General features: G+C 37.4%; 1 protein-coding gene across 1 annotated transcript in view; it reads right to left on the bottom strand.

Annotated features, from left to right (window-relative positions):
• ralgps1 (Ral GEF with PH domain and SH3 binding motif 1) overlaps positions 1 to 21,327 on the bottom strand; it is a 188,470-nt gene that overhangs the window by 95,006 nt on the left and 72,137 nt on the right. Inside the window, exons 8-9 of the mRNA XM_067413501.1 lie at positions 19,446 to 19,538; positions 2,780 to 2,906 (exon numbers count right to left, since the gene is read on the bottom strand). Of these exons, the coding sequence (XP_067269602.1) occupies positions 2,780 to 2,906; positions 19,446 to 19,538 (220 nt within the window). The remainder of the gene's footprint in view (positions 1 to 2,779; positions 2,907 to 19,445; positions 19,539 to 21,327) is intronic.

Below are 21,327 nucleotides of genomic sequence, written 5' to 3'. Positions count from 1 at the left end.
AACAGCCAATATTCAAGTAATATGTATGCTAATAAGCAAATAGTTAATAGAATTCGATATAGAGAATTTGACCCGAAACTTAAGTGTTACCATATATTGTATATGCATCTTAAATATAAGCATCTTATTAAACATAAGCAATACAAGTATCTGTGTTAAATAACACAGAATTTAGTTTTAGATATTAATCATTAAATAATGTGTCCTGTCTATGGTAATACACTTACAATGGAAGTCAACGAGGATAGAGTATTTAAAATACTCATTTAAGAATTTGTTGGCCCATAGATGAAAAAAAATAAAATAACGATTAAGTTTGCTTTTATTAGTTATTTTAACTATTTTAACTTGGTTATTAGATCTATAATTCGGTCCATTCTAAATCAGAGTAGTGTGATACAATTACATTTATTGTAATGAATCAATATGAAAAAAAGCTAATTTTGAGGGCAAAATGATACGTTGTCAATTATGTAGCGATGTATGAAGCACAGCTTTAACTTTCAAGCCATTTTCAAATCAAGGAGATTTCTTTTAGTCAACCTGGTAAATCTGTGCGACCTACTTGAATCAGTTGCAAAATATGCATAGGGAAAAATGTCAAACTCATGCAAAATTACAAATCGCATCGATTCGTATAGAAATGACTGGGTTTCTTCCAGCAAAAAGTCACCAAACACAGTAAATGTGAAACAGTAATAAAAAGTTGTACAAATAATTTGAAAGTCCTCAAGCTTCATTAAGGCATTCATTAAGGTTTAACTTCACATTTCCATTGTTAGGGAAGTTATGGCTACCCTCTCGAAACAGCATGATTATTTTGTTTAACTTTGTGTAATCTTCAAATACACTTCTATTCTAAGTGTAAAACAGGATATATCTGTGGTAGCAATCAACTCAACTCAATGATATGCGAGCGTGAGTTCAACTCGTTATATTCCATTAACTTCTTTTAAGAACTTTTTAACAGGAAAACAAAAATGTTACAGTTTAAAAACTGTATCGCTCCATTCATCTCAAAATCCAACAGCCAACACATCATTCCCATGTATAAATCCAGGTAAAGAAATAAAAAACCCGTGGCTCTTACAATACTTTAGTGTACAAACTAAAAAGTTTGAATTCTTTTTTAAAACCAATAATACATTTTATTAAATGCATCAAAAAGCATGAAAAAAGTGTTTGACAAAATCCCAAACCCTTTAATTTCCTTTTTCCTTTGTCCCAATGGGAAATGGAACGGGCCACTGGAGAAGCACAGTGGAAACTGACAGATTTGAAGTGACAGCCTGCACAACCTCAGCCACGTCAGACAGTCTTTCCGTCCCTGCGGTTTCAACTGCCCGATGCTCAGAAACGGGAATATGTTCCCTGCAACTAAACCACAAGATACCGGCACCAGGTACAGTGGTTTCTGTCCTGTGACGTCTGAGAAAGCCCTCTGACGAGTGGGACGCAGTTTACTGACGCTCTGCCCAAGTGGAAGCAGACACTCAGTGTGGATTATGTAAAGGAAATTCGGTTAATGAGAAAGATGTGTGCGGCTGGGACAAGGGAGACGGTATGCGTCAGCTCTATCCACATGTTTACCTTCTTAAAAATGACAGTAACTGTCTGTGCATTTAAGACCTCTAGAAAGAAACCAGCCCACAAGTTACAGAGCAAGAGATAATTTGAGTTGCAGCCCACTGAAGTTATTTCTGACAGGCCTTTTAGTTATTCACATACCACAATGACACAACAGCACCTGGAAAACTCTGTGACCATGAGCTCGGGCCTCGAGCATGTGGCAATGACATACCGCACCGCACTGTTCAAAATCAAACATCCGCGTCTTAAAAAGTGCATCTCGTAAAACAAGATCTAAAAGGTCTCCTGAACATAAAGCCTCAACATCAAATCTCTTTCTGATCAGGTCCGGCTCTCGGCTAACAGCTGGATTAGTCATACAGACCTCACTGCTGATGAATAAGATGGAAGAGTGTAATTGAGTGAGAGATCTGGACCCTGTTGGACAATCCTGAGGGAGGCATCCATTTCAAGTGCTGTCAGTGCCTTTAGTAGAGACTGATGTGTGTGTAAATAATCCCTCACTGGGCTTCTGCAACATCCATGAGTCTTTGGCAGACGTCTTTTCATAAAACAGAAAAAGCGGCTACCAATGTACAAGTCTGGATTTCAAAATGATTTCATTGTTTCTTCCCCCTTACAATAATCAAGCTTTTCAGTTTGTGCATTGCGTGAACTTGCATTGCAGTGACAGAATATTTAAGCTTCAGCAGAAATAACCCCTGAAATTGTTTGACGAATGTCATTTTCTTTCCTGTGTTGATACCCAAAACAGGATATGGCACATTTCTCAATCATTCCTGAACTGGAGCGCTATATTGATGTGCCCTCTGCTGGACACTGGAGAATGTGCAGATGAGACAAGAACAAAAAAAAAAAAAAATAGAATAAGGTGTTCACAGCCAACTTAGTATGAACCCTGCTGTCACCAGTCATGTCAAGAAGCAAGTAAGAAGCCGTTATACAGAAGTAAAATGTGTTTGCTAGCATTAATCTAGTCAATAGCTGGCTAAGTCCAATGAGGAATGAGCCATTCCTCTTCCTGACCCAAATTATGTTTCTGTTCAAAGAAAGCATCTTGTGTTTATGGCCTTATTAATAAGCAAAGCCTCTCAAGACATTTCTGATTGAATATCATCATGGCACGAGTGGATAAAGTAAAAAAATACCAGTAAAACAAGTACAACCGTGATTATTTACTAACACTCACCTAGATAGGGGATACAGGGGGCCATTTTGAGGGACCTGATGTACTCTCTCATTCGGTTGTAATTCTCTTCCTTTGACGTCAGAAAGTCAAGCTTCTCAAAGGTGGCCTTGTCCTTTCGACTGATCAACTGTTCAGAACAGAAAGCAAACAAGAAAACATTAGCAAATTGAACAAACTGAGGTATGAAACATGCAAATCCGAGGAATTCAAAGTCTGAGTGCAGGAACAAAAAAAAGGGTTAAAAAATATTCAAGTAAAAATAAAAATATTAATATATACAGTGTATTGATTAAAAAATATATACATTTAAAATAATATATAGTTGGGGGGGAGGGGGTTGAAATGCTGTTTCATGCATACTGAGCTTTTTACACTGTTAAAGACTTGGATTCCCATCCTAAACATAGACAAAGTCTCAAAAATGTTGGGCGTTTGATGGAGTATTTCTGTGTCAAAAATACTCCTTCGGGTTTCTCACAAGTTTCGGAGAGTTTTTTTCAAGTATGGCTCGACTTGACGTTAATAGAGTGGAAGGTCCTTGTATGGGCCGTACGGGCTCTTCTCCCGGTAGGGTGCGCGCGCGTGACTAGAGCGAGAGAGGAAATGCACGCCTATAAACACTCGCTCAGGTGCAGATCCACTCGTCCGTGAACACTTATGTCGTTATAGTCCGCGCCGCGCCGCGCTCCACTTTATTCCTATGGGTGACATCAAGCGACTTCAACGCTTCAGCACAGCATTCCGGGAAGGCAGCGCTGCATTTGAACCGATTTGAACTCAGAAATGACGGGAAGCTTCACAACATCGCTTCAGTCCCGTCGCAAAGTGGATCTCCACCGTTCACTGCTGTCAGGACTTTACCAAATCATACCAAAGAAGTGTGATTTTGACGGAGCGGTCCCAGCGACAAAGGTTCGGTCCTGCTTTGGAAGCAGCCGGTGAGTAAAACTGCTTCAAATGTCTATGCTGTTGCTTATCGTCGCGTGAGTAAACATCAGTAAACGACACGATCCTGTGCTTTGTCATTCAAATGCGCTAACGGTTACTCCATTGTTGTTTTATGTATAACGTTACACTAGTCTGACGTGCAAAACCGTTTTGCTTGCTACTGCTAAGGTTTAGTCGCATACAATAGTCCATAAACCGAATCATGTCCTCATAAACTGCGAGTAAACACACACAAAGGCCCCTAAATACAGTACATTCCACAGAGACGGACGTCCTGCTGTTGCTGTTTCTCCTGTTCAATTTATTTCAGCCTCCGAATGATTCTGGATCATTATCTCTATTAGCTGAGATCGATAGCCATGGGTTCCTCCACGCTTGAGGATGTCACCGCTTTGTTCGCGATCGTCATTCTTTAGCTCCGCCCACACGATACGCCTCCAGGCGCTCGTTTTTTTACGGAAAGACTCGGTACAGCCCATATTTCCTTTATAAATATAATAAAACTAAAGACTTTTCGGAGATATGAAGGGTGTAATACTACTCTAGATACTCAAGATTGACATGAGATTGACTGAGAGTGCTTCACCCCCCCCCCTTAATGTATTAAGTTGAATGTATTTAACTACATAACTAAGAAAATTGCTTAGTTATGCCTTTAGATGCATTTTAAATAAACTTTTAATGTATGTATGTATATATATATATATATATATATATATATATATATACATACATACATTAAAAGTTTAAAAAGATTAAAAAGATGACTCACCAAGTAAAATAAGTAATAAGTAAAATAAAATTTAAAAAAATAAATAAATAAATAAATATATATATATATATATATATATTTTTTTTTTATTATTATTATTTTTTTTTTAAATTTTATTTTACTTATTACTTATTTTACTTGGTGAGTCATCTTTTTACAATATTTAAATTAATTCATAGAGGGACCTGAGATGAAAAACATTTGCTAATAATTATACTATTAACTATTATTATTATTATTATTATTATAAAATAGTTTGCATCTCAGCTCTGCCTGGTTCATATAACTGCCTTTGAAAAATAAACATAAACAGAGTTAATCCCCAGTTGGTCACTAACTTGGAGAGGCGCCGTTTTGTGAATTTTGTCAGAGGGGAGCCCCACTAAGTCTTCTGATCTAAATAAAACTGTCTGTAAAGATGATAAATATGAAAAACAAGACAACCTATTGGGAGACTAATGAAAAAGTGTTAAGAGAAAAGTTCCCAGAGCTCAAACTCCAGATACACAAGCATACGCTATCGGCACTGGGCATATTTCTCATTTATAGAAAGCACGTGACACATGAAACAGGCTCGGTGTCTAGAAGGCCTTTATGAGCGGCATAAATTCACCAAACACTTCCTTTATAGCACGTGCTATTGAGACAAAATCTGTAGGGATGACCATGTGCAAAACCCCTGTTAGGATTAACGAAAAGCTCATTAACTCAAAAATTCCATCACCCATGGCTTTATCACATCAAGTGCTGCAGTACATTTCCACAAAGTACTTCAACATGTTCTTCTGCTATCAGACAATACAAATACTGCTATCCGTCTCCAGAGGTGAAATCACACAACACTGTCATTGCCTAATTAATGTTCATGTTGTGATAAACGCAGTGTGTACAGTATAATACCCGCCATGTCTTCTATCATAATGTTAGATTATGTTACACTCTTTAAAATGATTTTAGTTGCTTTATACTAAAAGAGGACAGTGGGAAATAAGACACATTTTATTTGCAATATCCAAATTTGAGTGAAGAGCAATATTTAAATACCTCTCTTCCATACAACGAAAGGGATGGTGACCAGGGACTGTCAAGTTCCAAGAAGGACAAAACAAACATACACATTGCATTATATGGTAAAGAAAACAACAAGGAATACTTTAAATTCCCAAATAAATTAAGTCATGTGGCTTTCGAAAGACGTGGCAGTGAGTAAATTATGACAGAAATGTCAATATGTTTGGCATAATTGCTATTCTGAAGCAATTATTGTAAATTATAGTCATTTACAAGCAGAGGTGCTCCAATAAGCATGCATTTTAGATACATTTATGTAACAGCAGCTTTATACTCAAGCAATAGAGTTAGGGAGTGGAAAGCTGACTTGGCAGAAAGATAGCTCTCTATGAAATATATATTTTCATCATTTAGATGTTGGCCTAAAATTTACCTGCAACATTTAAATTAACCACAACTTGGATTTTTCTCCTTTGGACTTGGAACAGAGAAACAGAAAAGTGATTGTTTTCTCTCTCTTTTATTTGCCAAAGGAAGCGGTATGGATTTTATTTGATTTTAAACGGTGCTGAGATAATCCATGGCCGGAAAGTTAGATCACCATACCATCAATCAGGGAGCCTTGGTGTGGAAATAATAATATTATGACAAAGATTTGAAGAAGTACTGCGAGCTTAGGGAGACTGCTTATGATATTTTAAGGAAAAACTAATTACAAAGCCATTACAAATAATGAACAGGGATAGATAAATAAATTATAAGTGCACTGGTATATTTCAGTGAATGCGATTTCCATGTGATTTCCACAGGGATAGTTTGTGTGTACCATCTCAGCAGCTTCTCAATTAATTTTCGGCCTGAACTAGAGCAATCAAATGCCAAAAAAAGTTTTTTCTAATCATTTTTATCAAGCCTTTATCACCAGACACCACGACCGCAGCAGCAGCCGGCCTCTCTCCTCAAGCGCAGGGACTTGAGCATTACTCATTCCCATAGACACATTCACAGTCCTAAACAATCCCTCTGAGGGCGATGAAAGTGAGGGGATTCCTTCAAACACTAACATCTCTATTTTACCTTGCAGTAACACATGACTGGCTTTGATTACAGCATAGTTCATGGAGACCATTAATGTGCTTTAGCAGTTAATGCCTTCATACATCAACAGCTGTAAAGATGGAGCAGGGACACGTTAGGAACAACTTTCCACTTAGATTGAATTTGATGAGGATGTCCGTATTAGCAATAGATGCTAAAGATGTGCATCCATTCGTCTATTTATATATCTCAGTACTGGAAAACTAGCAGAACAGGGGATCAATTAATAGTAAATGGAACTAGGAGAAAGAATTGGGTACAAAAGGGATGGGAATTAAACGGTAGTATGCGCTATGTTCCAATTCCATATAAAATGAATGGCCAACTGGTTTTATGGATTAGCCAAAGCCAATTTTTGACTCACATTTGGCAGTTGGGACGCTGAGAGAATGCTGGGATACATAGTGAAATTTAAGGGGCCATCTATCATCACCATATATAAGCCCGGCTTTTTTACATCTCTCACCTCTTTGCCAAAAGATTTACATCTATCCTTCTTTCTGTCAACATACTCGCAATTTTTACTTCCCTTCTCCAGTATCTGGTGACTGTGAGGGCCATTTTAGTACATTGAACTCATTGTCATGTTCAAGAAACCAATATGAAATGATTCGAGCTTTGTGACATGGTGCATTATCCTGCTGGAAGTAGCCATCAGAGGATGGGTACATGGTGGTCATAAAGGGATGGACATGGTCAGAAACAATGCTCAGGTAGGACGTGGCATTTAAACGATGCCCAACTGGCACTAAGGGGCCTAAAGTATGCCAAGAAAACATCCCCCACACCATTACACCACCACCACCAGTTTTTTTTCCCTTTTCACACCATTCTTTGTAAACCCTAGCAAACTGCTGAAATCATGTGACATTGGTTATCTGGGTGTACGATAGGACCCTTAGCGTCATAACTTTTATTATTATAATTTTTTTTTTTCTGCTGTAGGTTAAAAAAAAAAATCCACATTTTCAAAGTGATCTCAGACTATGGACTCCATTATATGCATCACTATTTAGGTTTCATTTTTACTTAATGACTGGCAGGCAGCATCCATTGCCTAAAGCAGATTAATAAACCTAAAAGTGCTGAAAATAATGATAAAGTCTTATCAAATCTGTATCTCCATATATAATGTGTTTCAAAATGTATACCAGTGAGCACCCTATTCCTCCTAATTCATTGCATGCCTACTGAGAAATCAGCAGTTAATCTTCAAATAAGTGGAAACATGGCCTTGAAGTCAAGCGCTTCAGAAATTGGCTGGAACAAATGACATAAAGAATTACTCACTCCAGTCTGTGCCATGAGCAGTGAAACATAAACCATTTGCACAGCAAAACTGAAAACAGTCATTATAGTCAGGCAGAACCGTCAGCAAATACACGCAAGTGCCTTTTCATTATGAACAGGACAATAGATTAAATGCTTCAATCTATAATTAAAACAGGCCCGTAGTTCAAATGTGCAGATTTTCTCAAATGCAAGCTTCAGGGTCCTGGGATATACGGCAAAGAAACCTTTTATACCAGGGCTGTGATGAATCAGAATGTTTCCTTGTAGCTGGTGCAGGGACATTGTGTCTGGCAATGTGACATGCCTGTCTTTATGAGACTTGAGGCATTATGTGATGCAAAGAACACACGTTTCAGTTCCTCTTCAGTTTTAACATTAAAAAAAAAAAAAAAAAGTTTAGAATTGTTGTAAATTTTTTGGAACTGTGTAATTTTTTGTGGCAGTTGCTATGCGACAAAAAAAGAAAAAGAAAAGTAGACTTGAAATGAAAAAGCTGAATCGTTGTTAATAATAATAGTCACACGTGTGATTTTCTCAGTCACAAATTACCACCATAGGAATGAATGGGAAATAGGCCAAATTTAGAAAATGCAGAGCATTTTTTGTGTACAACCTACAAATCAGCCATGAAGCGGAAAATAAGTGCACGGCAACAAAGGGGTGACATTCCAAAATATTAAAAGTGCAAAACAGACACACCCAATCAAACACACTCACAGACACACACACAAATGAACTGGTGTGGCTGTAACAATATGGCAAAAATGAGCTGAAGACTCAAATAAGAGGATGACATATGATCATTACCATTCACTTTTGTTACATTTTTATTGAATGTTGATGTTATGTGCAACAAAATATATTTCTCTGTGTCTGACTGTAAAAACTAATACAGAAATTGACACTTCAAGTCTTTTTACTAGACCAATTTTTTTCTCCAAAAATCCTTGTCTTTGAGAATGTCTATACGTAACAGAAATAATAATTTATGTCAAAAAACAAATAGATCATTTAAAGCCTTTTTATAAAGATCTATAATAGGAATCTAGTGGTTACACTACAACATTACATACATATTTTTAAATAGTCACGCCAGATGCCATTAATCTGCATTGTCTCTATTTTAATTGAAAAGTACACTCTTAAAAATAATGGTTCTTAAATGGTTCTTTGGCAGGGTGTATGATAAGAACCTTTAATATCCAAAGAACCTTTCCATTAAACAAAAGGTTCTTTATAGAGCAAAAAGGTAGCCTAGAAATTGCACCCTAGCGACAGCGAATCTAATCTGCTGTGAGTATCTAAAAGCTGTAAAATCCAAACTCTGGTCGGGCCAATCTCATCGTGTATAGAGTCGGTGGGCGGGGCTTAACATAATGACGGCCGAGTTGCGCTTGCGTGCTTCTAGTAAACACAGAAGCTGGCGAACGGCGGTCTTTCGAATCAACTTTGACTGCAACTCTGGAAGACTTGGAGTTAAGCTTTTCTCTGAGAAAAGAACAAAGAACGGCACTGAAGTAATTCTTAAAAAGGCATGATGTGTTCGCAGTTTTGCCGAATACAAGAGCCCCAGATACAGCCCATGTTTCTATCAACGAGCTCCGCTTCATGTTGCTCTACAGTCCCTGACAAAAGTCTTGCCTCTTATCTATTTTGTAGAAGTACCTGATATTAACCTGACTTTTAATGAATCAATTGGTGTTAGAAATAGCTCATATGAAAAGCTAAAACCCTCCCAAATGATGTTTAATGCACTGAAATAAATAATTTTCACAGAAAAAAATATTTATCATTTAATCAAGACAGAAAGGTCAAATTTTGGCAAGACAAAAGTTTTGTCGCCTATACAGAAATTGAACAAATTTACTGCAAATACAAAAATATGTCAGCAAATTAAGTTGTGGCGCTGTGAGATCCAAATTTAATATCTTGTATGACTTCCATGAGCTTGAAGGACTGCATCCATGCGGTTTGGCAAGGATTCATACAATTTATTGATGAAGTCATCAGGAATAGCTAAGAAAGCAGTCTTGCATGCCTCCCAGAGTTCATCAATATTCTTTGGTTTCGTCTTCCATGCGTCCTCTTTCATCCTACCCCACATATGCTCAATGATGTTCATGTCTGGTGACTGGGCTGGCCAATCCTGGAGCATCTTGATCTTCTTCGCCTTGAGGAACTTTGATGTGGAGATGGAAGTATGCGATGGAGCACCGTCCTGCTGCAGAATTTGGCCTATTTATGGTTGGGAATTTAAGAGGTAGCTAAGATTTCTTGGTATTTTAGACTATTGATGTTCCCTTCCACACTGCAGATCTCTCGCACACCCCCATACTGGATGTAACCCCCAGCCTGGTCTCATCCTTAATACGTAGGTATTAATACGTTACTTTCAAAGAGACTAAACGTACGTCTTAGTACGTTTGGAGAAGTGCTAAAATGTAAAATATAGACGTATTTGCAACATTTAAACGTAGTATTATTACATTTTTACAGCTAAAAAACGTAAAATATTTACGAATCCATCATGAAATCTTTTTTTTTAAGAATACAAAACTTTATTCAGGTAAAAACATTTTTTTTTGTTTTGTTATATCATAAAGATATCTATATAATTTCCCTTTGACCATTTTATTGATTAATCTACGATCCCTTAACACTACCCCAAACCTAAACCTACCAATTTAATACAGAATATAAAGAAAATAAAAGGTAAAACGTTGGAAAATGACGATTTTGGTAACAATATAGCATTAAAAAAAATATTTTGAACGGCTAATCCTACACTTACCCCTAAACCTACCCATTAGCATTCATTAAAACAACGTACTGTTATAAATCAAAGCATAACAGACAGACTAGTGTACTCACAATAATTTATTTATTGCAAAAATGTCAAAAGCGGTACCAAAAGTAGTTCAAATGAAGATGTGTTGCAGTCGCAGTCCTCTCTGGTGGTATATAACGTTAATAGTTTTGTATGAGGTACAGAGCAGAATGTTAGCTATTAATCAATGAAAATATTAATCCGGCTTCTCTCCGTGAAGTTGCGCGTTTCCCATTTCAAATACAAATCGACTGAAACACGACATGTCAAAATCATAGGTCAAAATCTGTGACGAAGCAGGCGAGAGCCAATGAGCGTTCGATGCCACTGCCGTAAATCATGTCGTAACGCTTCATGAGGGCGCGTTTTTTAAATTTGAATTTACGAGCGCGAGATTTGATGTTTACCGTCGCGCTACTGAGAGGAGAATGGAGATGAAGATCACCGGGCTCAATTTTAGATTTGTTTCTCGCAAACATATGGATTCTAACGATTTGGATTACAGCAAACGAATAAAGTGTTGCGTTTTGTGAATTGATGTTGTGTTTTGGTGTTGTGATCGCCAGTTGCTGAATAGGAGAAAATGCCTTTTTATGTCTCACAGCAAACAACAAGCTAAATACTACAAAATGGTTGGCAAGAATGTTATTCATCTGACGGTTTTAAAATTCAGTCTTCTTTTAACATTATCTAGTCACCCGAAATGAGTTTGTAGTGATGTCATGAGAGAAAAATGTTATTTTATATTTCTGTTATTATATATTAGGTTGATTAACTTAGTAAAATGCATAAATGTGACTGAAAACATGTATTGATGTGACTATTGGATATAAAATAAACAATATTAATGCCACGATTTATGGGAGCCGGTGGCTGCTTACACGTTAACAGATACGTCGATAAATTACATTTTAGTGCTGTTAATACGTCAATATTGTACATTTTAGTGCTGTTAATACGTCAATATTGTACATTTTAGTGCTGTTAATAAGTCAGTATTGTACGTTTTATTGTGTGTGAAAACGTTAGTAAATGTACGTGTAGTAGAATCACACTTTACGTAAAAATACTGTATACTGTATTACGTATTTTCATGAGATCACGTTGTAACCCCAGACCATGATTTTTCCGCCACCAAACTTCAATGTTTTCTGGGTGAATCTCGGATCCATTCTGGCACCAGTAGGTCTCCTGCAATATTTGCGGCGACTGTGGTGTAATTCAACAGAAGATTCATCTGAAAAATCCACCTTCTGCCACTTTTCCAGCGTCCATCCTTTTAGCAGGCTGTGGGCCTTGGCAAATGCCACACGGTTTTTCAATTGTCTTTTGTTTAGTGCTGGCTTCTGGGCACTGATTCGACCATGGAGGCCATTTCGATACAGAATCCGACAAACTGTTCTGGTTGACACAGGGGCTTCAGGTGACCAGGTCTCGTGGAGCTCTGCTGCAGTGGAAAATGGGCTGGCCTTGGATTTTTGAGCCAACAAACGGTCCTCTCGAGCAGTTGTCTTGCGGGGTCTGTCTGACCTGGGCTTGCCAAAAACGTCTCCAGTCTCTTCAAATCTTTTTTTTATCCTCTGTACTTGACGCTGAGACACATTGAAGGTGTCTGCCACATCAGCAGTGGATCTGGTCTTCAGCCTCTTGATAATCAAAACTTTAGTCTCAGGGTGAATCTTAGGCATGTTTGCAGAGGTCTAGTTGCAGTTGATGTGAAGGTCTAGTGTACTGGGGTTCTTTTTATACACACTTGAGACCTAATTGATCCAATATTAGTCACAGGGGAAGCTCATATGACAAGGCGACACCACTTATGTCTTTGCAAAAATTGACTCAATGGGCTTTACCAAGCTGTGAATATTAGAATACTTTTTGAAAGTTTAGTTTTTCACTGAAACATTATCACAAAAGCTGTTGGGATTAAAATGAGCTATTTCTTGTAAAAAAATCTTGATAAAAAATATATTTCAGCGGCACTTTAGGTCAATTTGTACACAAGTGACAAGACTTTTGTCAGGGACTGTAGTTGGTTGTAGCGCTATCCTATTGTGTGCAGAGGGCGTTTGAAAGACAACCGTTTATCCCGCCCCTCAGATTGAGCCCTGTCTATGGTGAGTTTCCAGACCAAACATCTTGATGTGGGTCTGAGGCTAGCAAAAATGTTCTTTAGACTATAAAATAATTAGGGGAAAAAATGGAACCAAAATTGTTCTTCTATGGCATCACTGTGAAACCCCATTTTTGGTTCTTCCTGACACCTATGTTTTTAAGGGTGTAAATAAAATATATATATAGTAGGGGTGTAACGATACGCGTATTCGTATTGAACCGTTCGGTACGAGGCTTTCGGTTCGGTACGCGGTACGCATTATGTACCGAACGGTTCTTGGACTAATTAATTAGATTTGGAAAATAAAAAAAGTGTGTGAAATATAATAATATGCGTTCAACAAGGTAGCCCAATAACCAAAACGACATAACAGGCAATGCCCCTGACACCGCCGAAGTGAAAGAAAGAAAAAAAAAAGCACCAAATATGTTTTAGGCTGCTCAGTCAGGTGCTCGCTTACTCAGTAGGCTACGCGCTGAGTGCTCGTGGCAAAATGGCTATTGCGTTTAACAAACCAGAAATAGATCCTCCAATAACCAACAGGTCTGGTGTTTGGGTGAACTTTGGATTCTTTGTAAGCTATGATGGTGTTGGCAAGAGTGATGGACTAAAAAACAACGTTATGTCGCATTTGCTGATGGTATCAGCAGGAATAAATCATGTCTTGTCAATCAACTCATTTACGCCGACAACAAGACGATAAAAAGGAGAAACAGCCACAAACTATCCCACAAACTATCCCCGCAGCATTTAGACAGACATTTCCAACTTATTCAAATGGCAAAAGACATCACCGCGGCGAGTGGTCCATTTATAGCCGCGGATATGAGACCTAACGCCCGTTTCACACAGACTCCGTCTGCATGCGCGTGCGGTGCGTATTTTTTTCCGTACCCATGTTAACGGATTACAGAATTCACACTGCTCGCGGATGCTGTCCATCAGTCCGTTCCAGGAGCGTTGCGTCTGCAGCAGTGCACGGATCGTTTTCGTACCGAGTCTATTTTTTGCTGCGCTGCGTTGCTGCATTAAAGTGGTAGAACATTGTTCGCATTAAAATAAACATGTACTGACGCGAAAATCGAGTAATTTCACCACAGATGCATATCATTTCAAATATACTCTTGTTTCAAAGTCAACACATGGCTTTTTTTTCTCAAGTAAAGCAACAAAACGACACCTTACCTGGCATTTAGGTAAAAAAATGTGTCATAATGGATAGCACTCGTCCTTTCTTGGAGGTGAAAAGCAAAGTTCTTTTTGACCTGCATGATTTCTTTTAAAAGGGTGTAAAAACGAAAGAAAAGACGAGAGTCGGCTGTTTTTGAATAGACTATTGTAAGTTTCTAATTTAAAATATTTGTGATTTAGGGCTATAACCTGTGTTTAAATGTCTGCCACTTGTGTGAGCTAAATCTAAAGTATATAAATATGAATAAATGAATTTAATAAAATGTTGTATAAATGTAGTAGGCTACGCAACCTGACTTCTATTAAAGAGTAAATAAAGAGAATTGGAATTCTGACGAGGCATGTTCAGTAAAAACTTTTGGATTTTAAATAAAAATAATGAATCAATGCTGTGTTTGTGGTGTGCAACAGCGGATCGGTTGCGGACTGCAAACGCAGCATATGTGAAAGCACAACTGGGCATGGGGCTCCTGCAACACACGCACCGCACACGCTAATGTAAAGAGCTAATGTCTTATTCCTGTAACTACATAGAAGATGGGTAAAGTATAGCTCCATCATTGTTCAATGTAAAAAAAAAAAAAAATTCATACTTTGTTAGTTTTAATAAAAAAATAATAAAAAAAGGTAATTTATCTGCCAATTTTTTCTTTTTGCTGTATCTAAAACATACCGAACCGTACCGAACCGAACCGTGACACCAGTGTATCGTATCGAACCGAACCGTGAATTTTGTGAACCGTTACACCCCTAATATATAGACTTTATTTCATTATTATGTTCAATAAGACAAAAAAAAACAAACAAAAAAAAAACAATATTGCATAAATATTAGATAGTACCATGGAATTCTCAAAATACAAAATAAAAAATATCACTGAACAAAAATATATTACACTGATTTTACTCAAAGAACAGGTGTTACAGGTGTTTTCAAGTGTTAGGTCACTTTTGACCGCAAACAACAACAAGTGTGACTCCCAAGTAAATGATAACAGAAGGTTAAAAAAATCAACACACAATATATATGTGTGCGTGTGTCCTGTAGTATCAGGCATAAAGATGTTAGCAGCAGATAGTCCTGTAGGATGCGAGGTGGAGCCACGGTGCATCGAACTTGTTGATCCAGCACATCCCACAGATGCTCAACTGGATTGAGATCTGGGAATTTGGAGTTCATGGCAACACCTTGAACAATGTTTAGGTAGGTGGCACGTGTCAAATTTACATCCACATGAATGGCCAGACCCAAGGTTTCCCAGCAGAACATTGTCCAGAGCATCACACTACCTAGTGTATCCTGGTGCACCCTCGATTTCCGGTTTTATTTTGTAGAAACATGGAAACACCAAAGACACTTTAAGGGTGCGTTCACACTTGTAGTTCTGTTAGTTTGGTTTGTTTGGTCCGGACCAAAAAACAAAACATATAGTCCCGGTCCGCTTAGCGTTCACACTGGCATTTTTAACAGCAAACCTGAAGTTACCTAACCAAAGACATAGGGAGATTGTCACAACCTGATTGGTCGACTTAAGAAGTATATTTCGTGACGGACCTTGCTTACCGAACATTCTAAACAATGCTTTGTGCTGGATTAAACGCGATCATTTTATGCATGTACATATGCCATTATTTTTACCAGCTGAGAACTCACGAAGAGCTCATAAAATGTTCAAAACAGCAGCAGGATTTCCGCCGTTGTATGCAGAAATTAAGATCTGCAGCAAAAGAGATGGTAGTTCCGTCGTTTGTACCGACTAATGGGCAACACAGGTCCTTCGATGAAAAGAACCAGGTATGCCTTTTGTGTGTTTTTTCTAGCATTTTCGAAAAAGCCGAAAAGCCGACCAATCAGGTTGCGACCATCTCCCTAGAGGTTAGATCGGGCTCAAAAAAAATCAAGCCCGACCCTACCCGAGCCCGTGCACGTTGTGTCCGAGCCCGGCCTGGCCCGACACATTAACTGTAATTATGAGCCCGAGCCCGATTTAAACCCGACCATTTTTTTATATGTGGCTGTTCTGATGAGAACGAGCCTGTAATGAGCAAAGCGCAGCGAAGCGGACTGGTGAGACTCATGTTAAAACTAACATTGATAAGCTTAAGTAAGAGTTGATAACATCGCTGTTTTCAGCTGACTTGACTCCGCTCATCCGCAGGTGCGTGCTCATGAAACGCTCACCGGTAAACTGATGTTTGCTCAAATCCAGCTCAGACATTTATCTGTAGCTTACTTTGTTGTAGCCATTAAACAATGTGTTTTTCCTTCATATTTATGTTTAAATATTATAATATTAGTGAAACACAGTTCGTAGATGGGAAGGAAGGAGGCGGGAACCGGCGAACGTTCAACAACCTTTTAATTCAAAATAAATAAACAAAACGAAAGTAAAACCGCGGGCAGCCCCTCACGGACGACTGCCCGCAAACACACAAAATAAAACGTGGGCAGCCCCTCACGGACGACTGCCCACAAACACATAATAACACGTAAAACAAAACTAAACATAAACTCCAGGCCTGGTCCTCTCTCGTCTTCCGCTGCCCTTGCTCCTCCTTTTATGCTCCCGTCACATAGCCGCGAGATGAGACCGGTGTGTCATGCAGCTGGCACTTGTCAACACTAATCACCGGCCCGCTCTCACGGTCCCTCGCCCCGCTGCCTGTCACACCACAATAATTTTTACATTTCATCTGATTATGATAAGTGAAAAGATGCGAGTGGGTCAGAAATAATTTTGGTGGTTATATCTAGTTTAATATTAAGTTTTGTTTTGTAGAAAGCATTTCTTTCATTTTGTTTAAATTGTATCTTAATTTTAAAAAAGGTTGCTTAGGCCAATTGCCTGGATTTAATAAATAAAAAGCAAATAGCAGACTATAATCGTGGCATGAAGTCGTAGGAGTGATTGCTTTCATTGCTCATGAACTGGAGCGCGTCTCATAAATAAACCGAAACTCAGCAGGCTACTTGCCTCACAGACATGAGAATATGTGTATAGAAAGCTTGAAATGTCCACTTTTAAACGAAACGATTCGAAGATATTTAATTAAGCAAAGTGCAGTGTTCACGCGAGCAGCTCTTGACACAGAGCGTTTCTGTTTAGAATGCTGCGCTCCCTCACTGCATGAGCTGTGAGTTCAACGCGCATTTTTGCATTTCTTAGTTGTTGTATTAGTTCTTACTTTGCTAAAAATATATATAATTTCTGATTATAGTATAGCTTTCTGCCCACACAATTAAACTAGTAAAGTAGGCTAATGATTAAAAAAACAAACACTTGATCAAGGGCCCAGCCCTACCCGGCCCGAGGATAGTGCCGGGAAATCTCGGCCTGACCCGGCCGGCGGGTCGGTTCAGGTCAGGTTCGGGCTCGGGCTGGGGCAGAGAATCTAAACTCTACATCTCCCTATGCCTTTGGTACAGTAACTTCGGTTTCGCTGTCAGTTCTGACGTACATCTCCATTTCCATTTACATACGTAACCGAGACGTTCCCTTTCAGTCGGTCACGTTCGACGTACGTAACCGAGACGTTTTGTTTTTTGGTCCAGACCAAACTAACCAAACTACAAGTGTGAACGCACCCTTAGAGTCCTGCCCATTTCTCCTGCATCCAACACATGAATTACCAATTGTTTGATTACCATCTAATCTACCCAGACCTTAATATGTGGCCTTGATAGATCAACAATGTTTTTGTCTCATTAGTGTACTGACACGGCTTTTCATTGTGCTGTGCCGTACTAGGCTCAAGTGGAAATATAAGTAGAACCATTCCTTACCAATCGTATAACCGTTCGGCCCGATCAATGAATTTCACTGATATATTGAAAAAACCTTGTTGTCAAATATTATATGAAATAAATTACTTCGTAAAATATATATGACACACACTATTCTATTTAACAACGTAATTGCCAAAATCCCCCTGTGGCAAAACAAAATGAATGGCAAGAAAGTTAAGCTTGCGGTACCAGACAAAGGGCCATGCCGCAATTACTTCTAAACAACATGCTCCCTCTTTTTCCATCTTTTCTCAATTTGCAGAAGTGCTGTGGCTAAATGTGGAATGTCAACTTTGGAAGCTGCTTACATGTCAAATCATTAAGTTCCCCAGTGAGTCTGAACTCTCTACCACCGACAGCCGTCTCTCAACAATATAAGTATTGAATAGGAAAACTGCCGGATTTAGCTCTCAAAGAGTGAAAACTACCGCGCTGAGCCTCTTCGGACCATTATCTGTTTACACCATTTACCCATTTTTAATATCATGATTCTCGAAGTAACTTACATGTAAAAAGTTGTAAGATGGACATTAAATGATAGTCATTAGTTTAAGAATGGAGTATGATTTTAAGGAGAATATGAAAGAAGGGGCATATCTGCCACATACATAGAAGATTTAAATTGTTTTTTAAGATAGAATCTACAGATAAAATATGAATTAATGAGCATGAAGAAAATATATATTTTAATTATAATACTTCATACTTTTTAATGTTGATAAAAGTATATTGTTTTCCTCCAGTATCCTTACATACCCAGCTAATTCAGCTAAGCTCACTGAAGGCTGGTTGTAAGTCAATACAGTGTATAGAGGACCCTTCTATTTTTTCCCTCAAGAAAAGAGGCCAAAAGGTTTTGGACCTAAAACCGGGGTGATGCAAATACTTATAAATAGATTTAAAGCTTTGGCAACATTAAACAAGGTCTCAGAAACGGCCCTTTCAAAATTTTCCAAGCCACTTAAATGTTCAGAAAATGATCCAATAGGCTCATTCTTTCACTGTCCTCATGCATTCAGACGGTCTTCTCATCTGCATCTCTGCAAATAAGATCAATGGAAATCCAAGAGCAGTGGGGCTCCCAGGAGAAATAAACACAAACACTGCATTGTCAGCTAAACTATAAAGCAGCAGAAAGGCTAGCATTTGGTGGTATACACAATAAAACCCCTGTAAGTGAACAGAATATTAAATATCCTAAACAAAATAATATAGCAAAATCCTCAAGTATAAGCTGCAGAGGCTGATGCAATGGTACAAATTAAAAGTTCAGAATTTATGATCATAATCAAGTATGATATCCAAACTACACACACAATCTATATTTTTCATAAATAACCTTTTATTGTATGGCTTAAACAGCTTATGAATTTCTATTTACATAAATTATTTAAACAGTTGAAAAAAAGCATAAATATTGTACAAACAAAACAAAAAATGTAAAAATAAAATAAAATAAAATAAAAAAATAAAAATAAAATAAAATAAAATAAAATAAATAAAATAAAATAAAATAAAATAAAATAAAATAAAATAAAATAAAATAAAATAAAATAAAATTAAATTAAATTAAATTAAATTAAATTAAATTAAATACCACCCAAACCTTGCTTAGGTCTTGCTTACCGCCCAGGACTTGCTCAGTCTAAAGATGGGTGCGCTCTGAAGGGCAGAGACCACCGACACCAGAGAGTGCAGGTTATTCAACTCAAGCAGTTTCTATAAACACAGAAGACACACAGTCTTAAGAAACATAATCCACTTGCATGACTCCTGTAAGACAACTGTGCTCTTCATGTAAATCAGGTAAATTAAAAGCCTTCTGATTTCCATACCCTGTTGTGCTCAGCAGTCATGTTTGACTCAACAATTTTAATTTATTTATTTATGTATTACTTCATCATAATTATATAAATGTTGGTAAAGGATTTTGATACTTGCTATGGTACTAGCTACTTGAAATGTAAAACAATCTCAAAAAGTCACAGCTGAGGTAAAATATTACAGCATCGGAAATTAATAGACAAATTAGGACAAAATAAATCTATCGCAAATGTTTGTCACTGCGGCCAAACAAAATCTTAGTGAAAGCTACTTTTTTGAGTTCCAATTTTGGAACACATCTTTTTTAAATTTATGGCTTTGTTTTTCTCCGTTTTAGAGTAAAACATGTTTAGCAAAATATATATTTCATATAAACATTTTAAATAGTATTTTTGTATGAAATATTTCCATAACTGTGACTTTGTAATCTCACAAGGGGGAGATATAAACTCAAATTCAAATTCGGAGAAAAAATAAATAAATAATCATAATGCGACTTTATATCACACAATTCTGAGAAGAAGAAGAAGAAAAAAAAAGAATTGTGAGATTAAAAAGTCTCAATTGCGAGAAAAAAAGTCAGAATTACCTTTTTTATTTTTTTTATTCCATGGATGCCAAGCATCTTCTTTAAAATGAGACCAAACTTAAGTTACGTTTGCTCCAAAGCATCCAAGATTGAGTTTTAGCTGTTAATTTCATTTAAGTCTATTCTCAAAAAGTGGTTAACAGGTAATACATGGATTATAAATACTGCATCAATATAATTTAGTACTATAAAATCCCATAAAATACATATTATATATATATATATATATATATATATATATATATATATATATATATATATATATATATATATATATATATATATATATATATATATATATGATCAAACTTAAATATAGACAGTACATTCATTTCATTGGGGAAAAAAGGTAATTCTGAAATGCATGAGAGAAGTACCAGAGGGTTAAAGCTGATGTACACTGACTTGTCTTCACTCAATGTTTTCCGGTCTGATCTTGCCAAGCTTGTCTCATTCTTTTTATTTTCTGCTAGGCTGACCTCTGTAAAGCCCTATGTATGAACCACCTTTATGAAAAAAGCAGTGCTGCTTTGATTTTTATAGTCATTAGCCAATCTGCTTTATCCATTACCGTAACTGTTAGCGTAGCCCACTCAGGCTAACTAAGGCATGCCTGCCAGTAGCAGGGTATGCAGCTCTTTCAGGTTTGGCAGGTAGAGCAGGGTGAGTGTTCAACCATAAGGAGTGATTCAGTGGGTTTCCTGTGTCATGGTACATAGATTTTTCAGGAGAGCATGTAGGCTGATAGAATTCACAGCAGTCTGTGGCTCTCTCTGTGTGTGAACGTTGGCACAAATGACTAGATAAGCATCTAAATAACCGCATGATGGTTTGGGATATTTCTCAAGTATCCTTTCAATGTATAAAATTAAAATGTTTACACTTTTATAAAAGCATAATATCTTGTTTAATAAGGACAAACATATTTACACTGTCAGAAAAAAAGGTACAGTTCTGTCACTGGGGCGGTACCCTAAGGTACAAAAGTGAAAAGGTACTACTATGTACCTTTAAGGTACTAATATGTACCATTTAGGGGTGAGTAAGGTAAAAAGATGTACCTTTTCAATTTTGTACCTTAGGGTACCGCCCCAG

Source organism: Pseudorasbora parva, chromosome 13 (assembly GCF_024679245.1).
Source record: "Pseudorasbora parva isolate DD20220531a chromosome 13, ASM2467924v1, whole genome shotgun sequence".
NCBI classification, from domain to species: domain Eukaryota; kingdom Metazoa; phylum Chordata; class Actinopteri; order Cypriniformes; family Gobionidae; genus Pseudorasbora; species Pseudorasbora parva.
The sequence above is the reverse complement of the archived record's forward strand: the minus strand, read 5'-3'. Positions and strand labels throughout refer to the sequence as shown.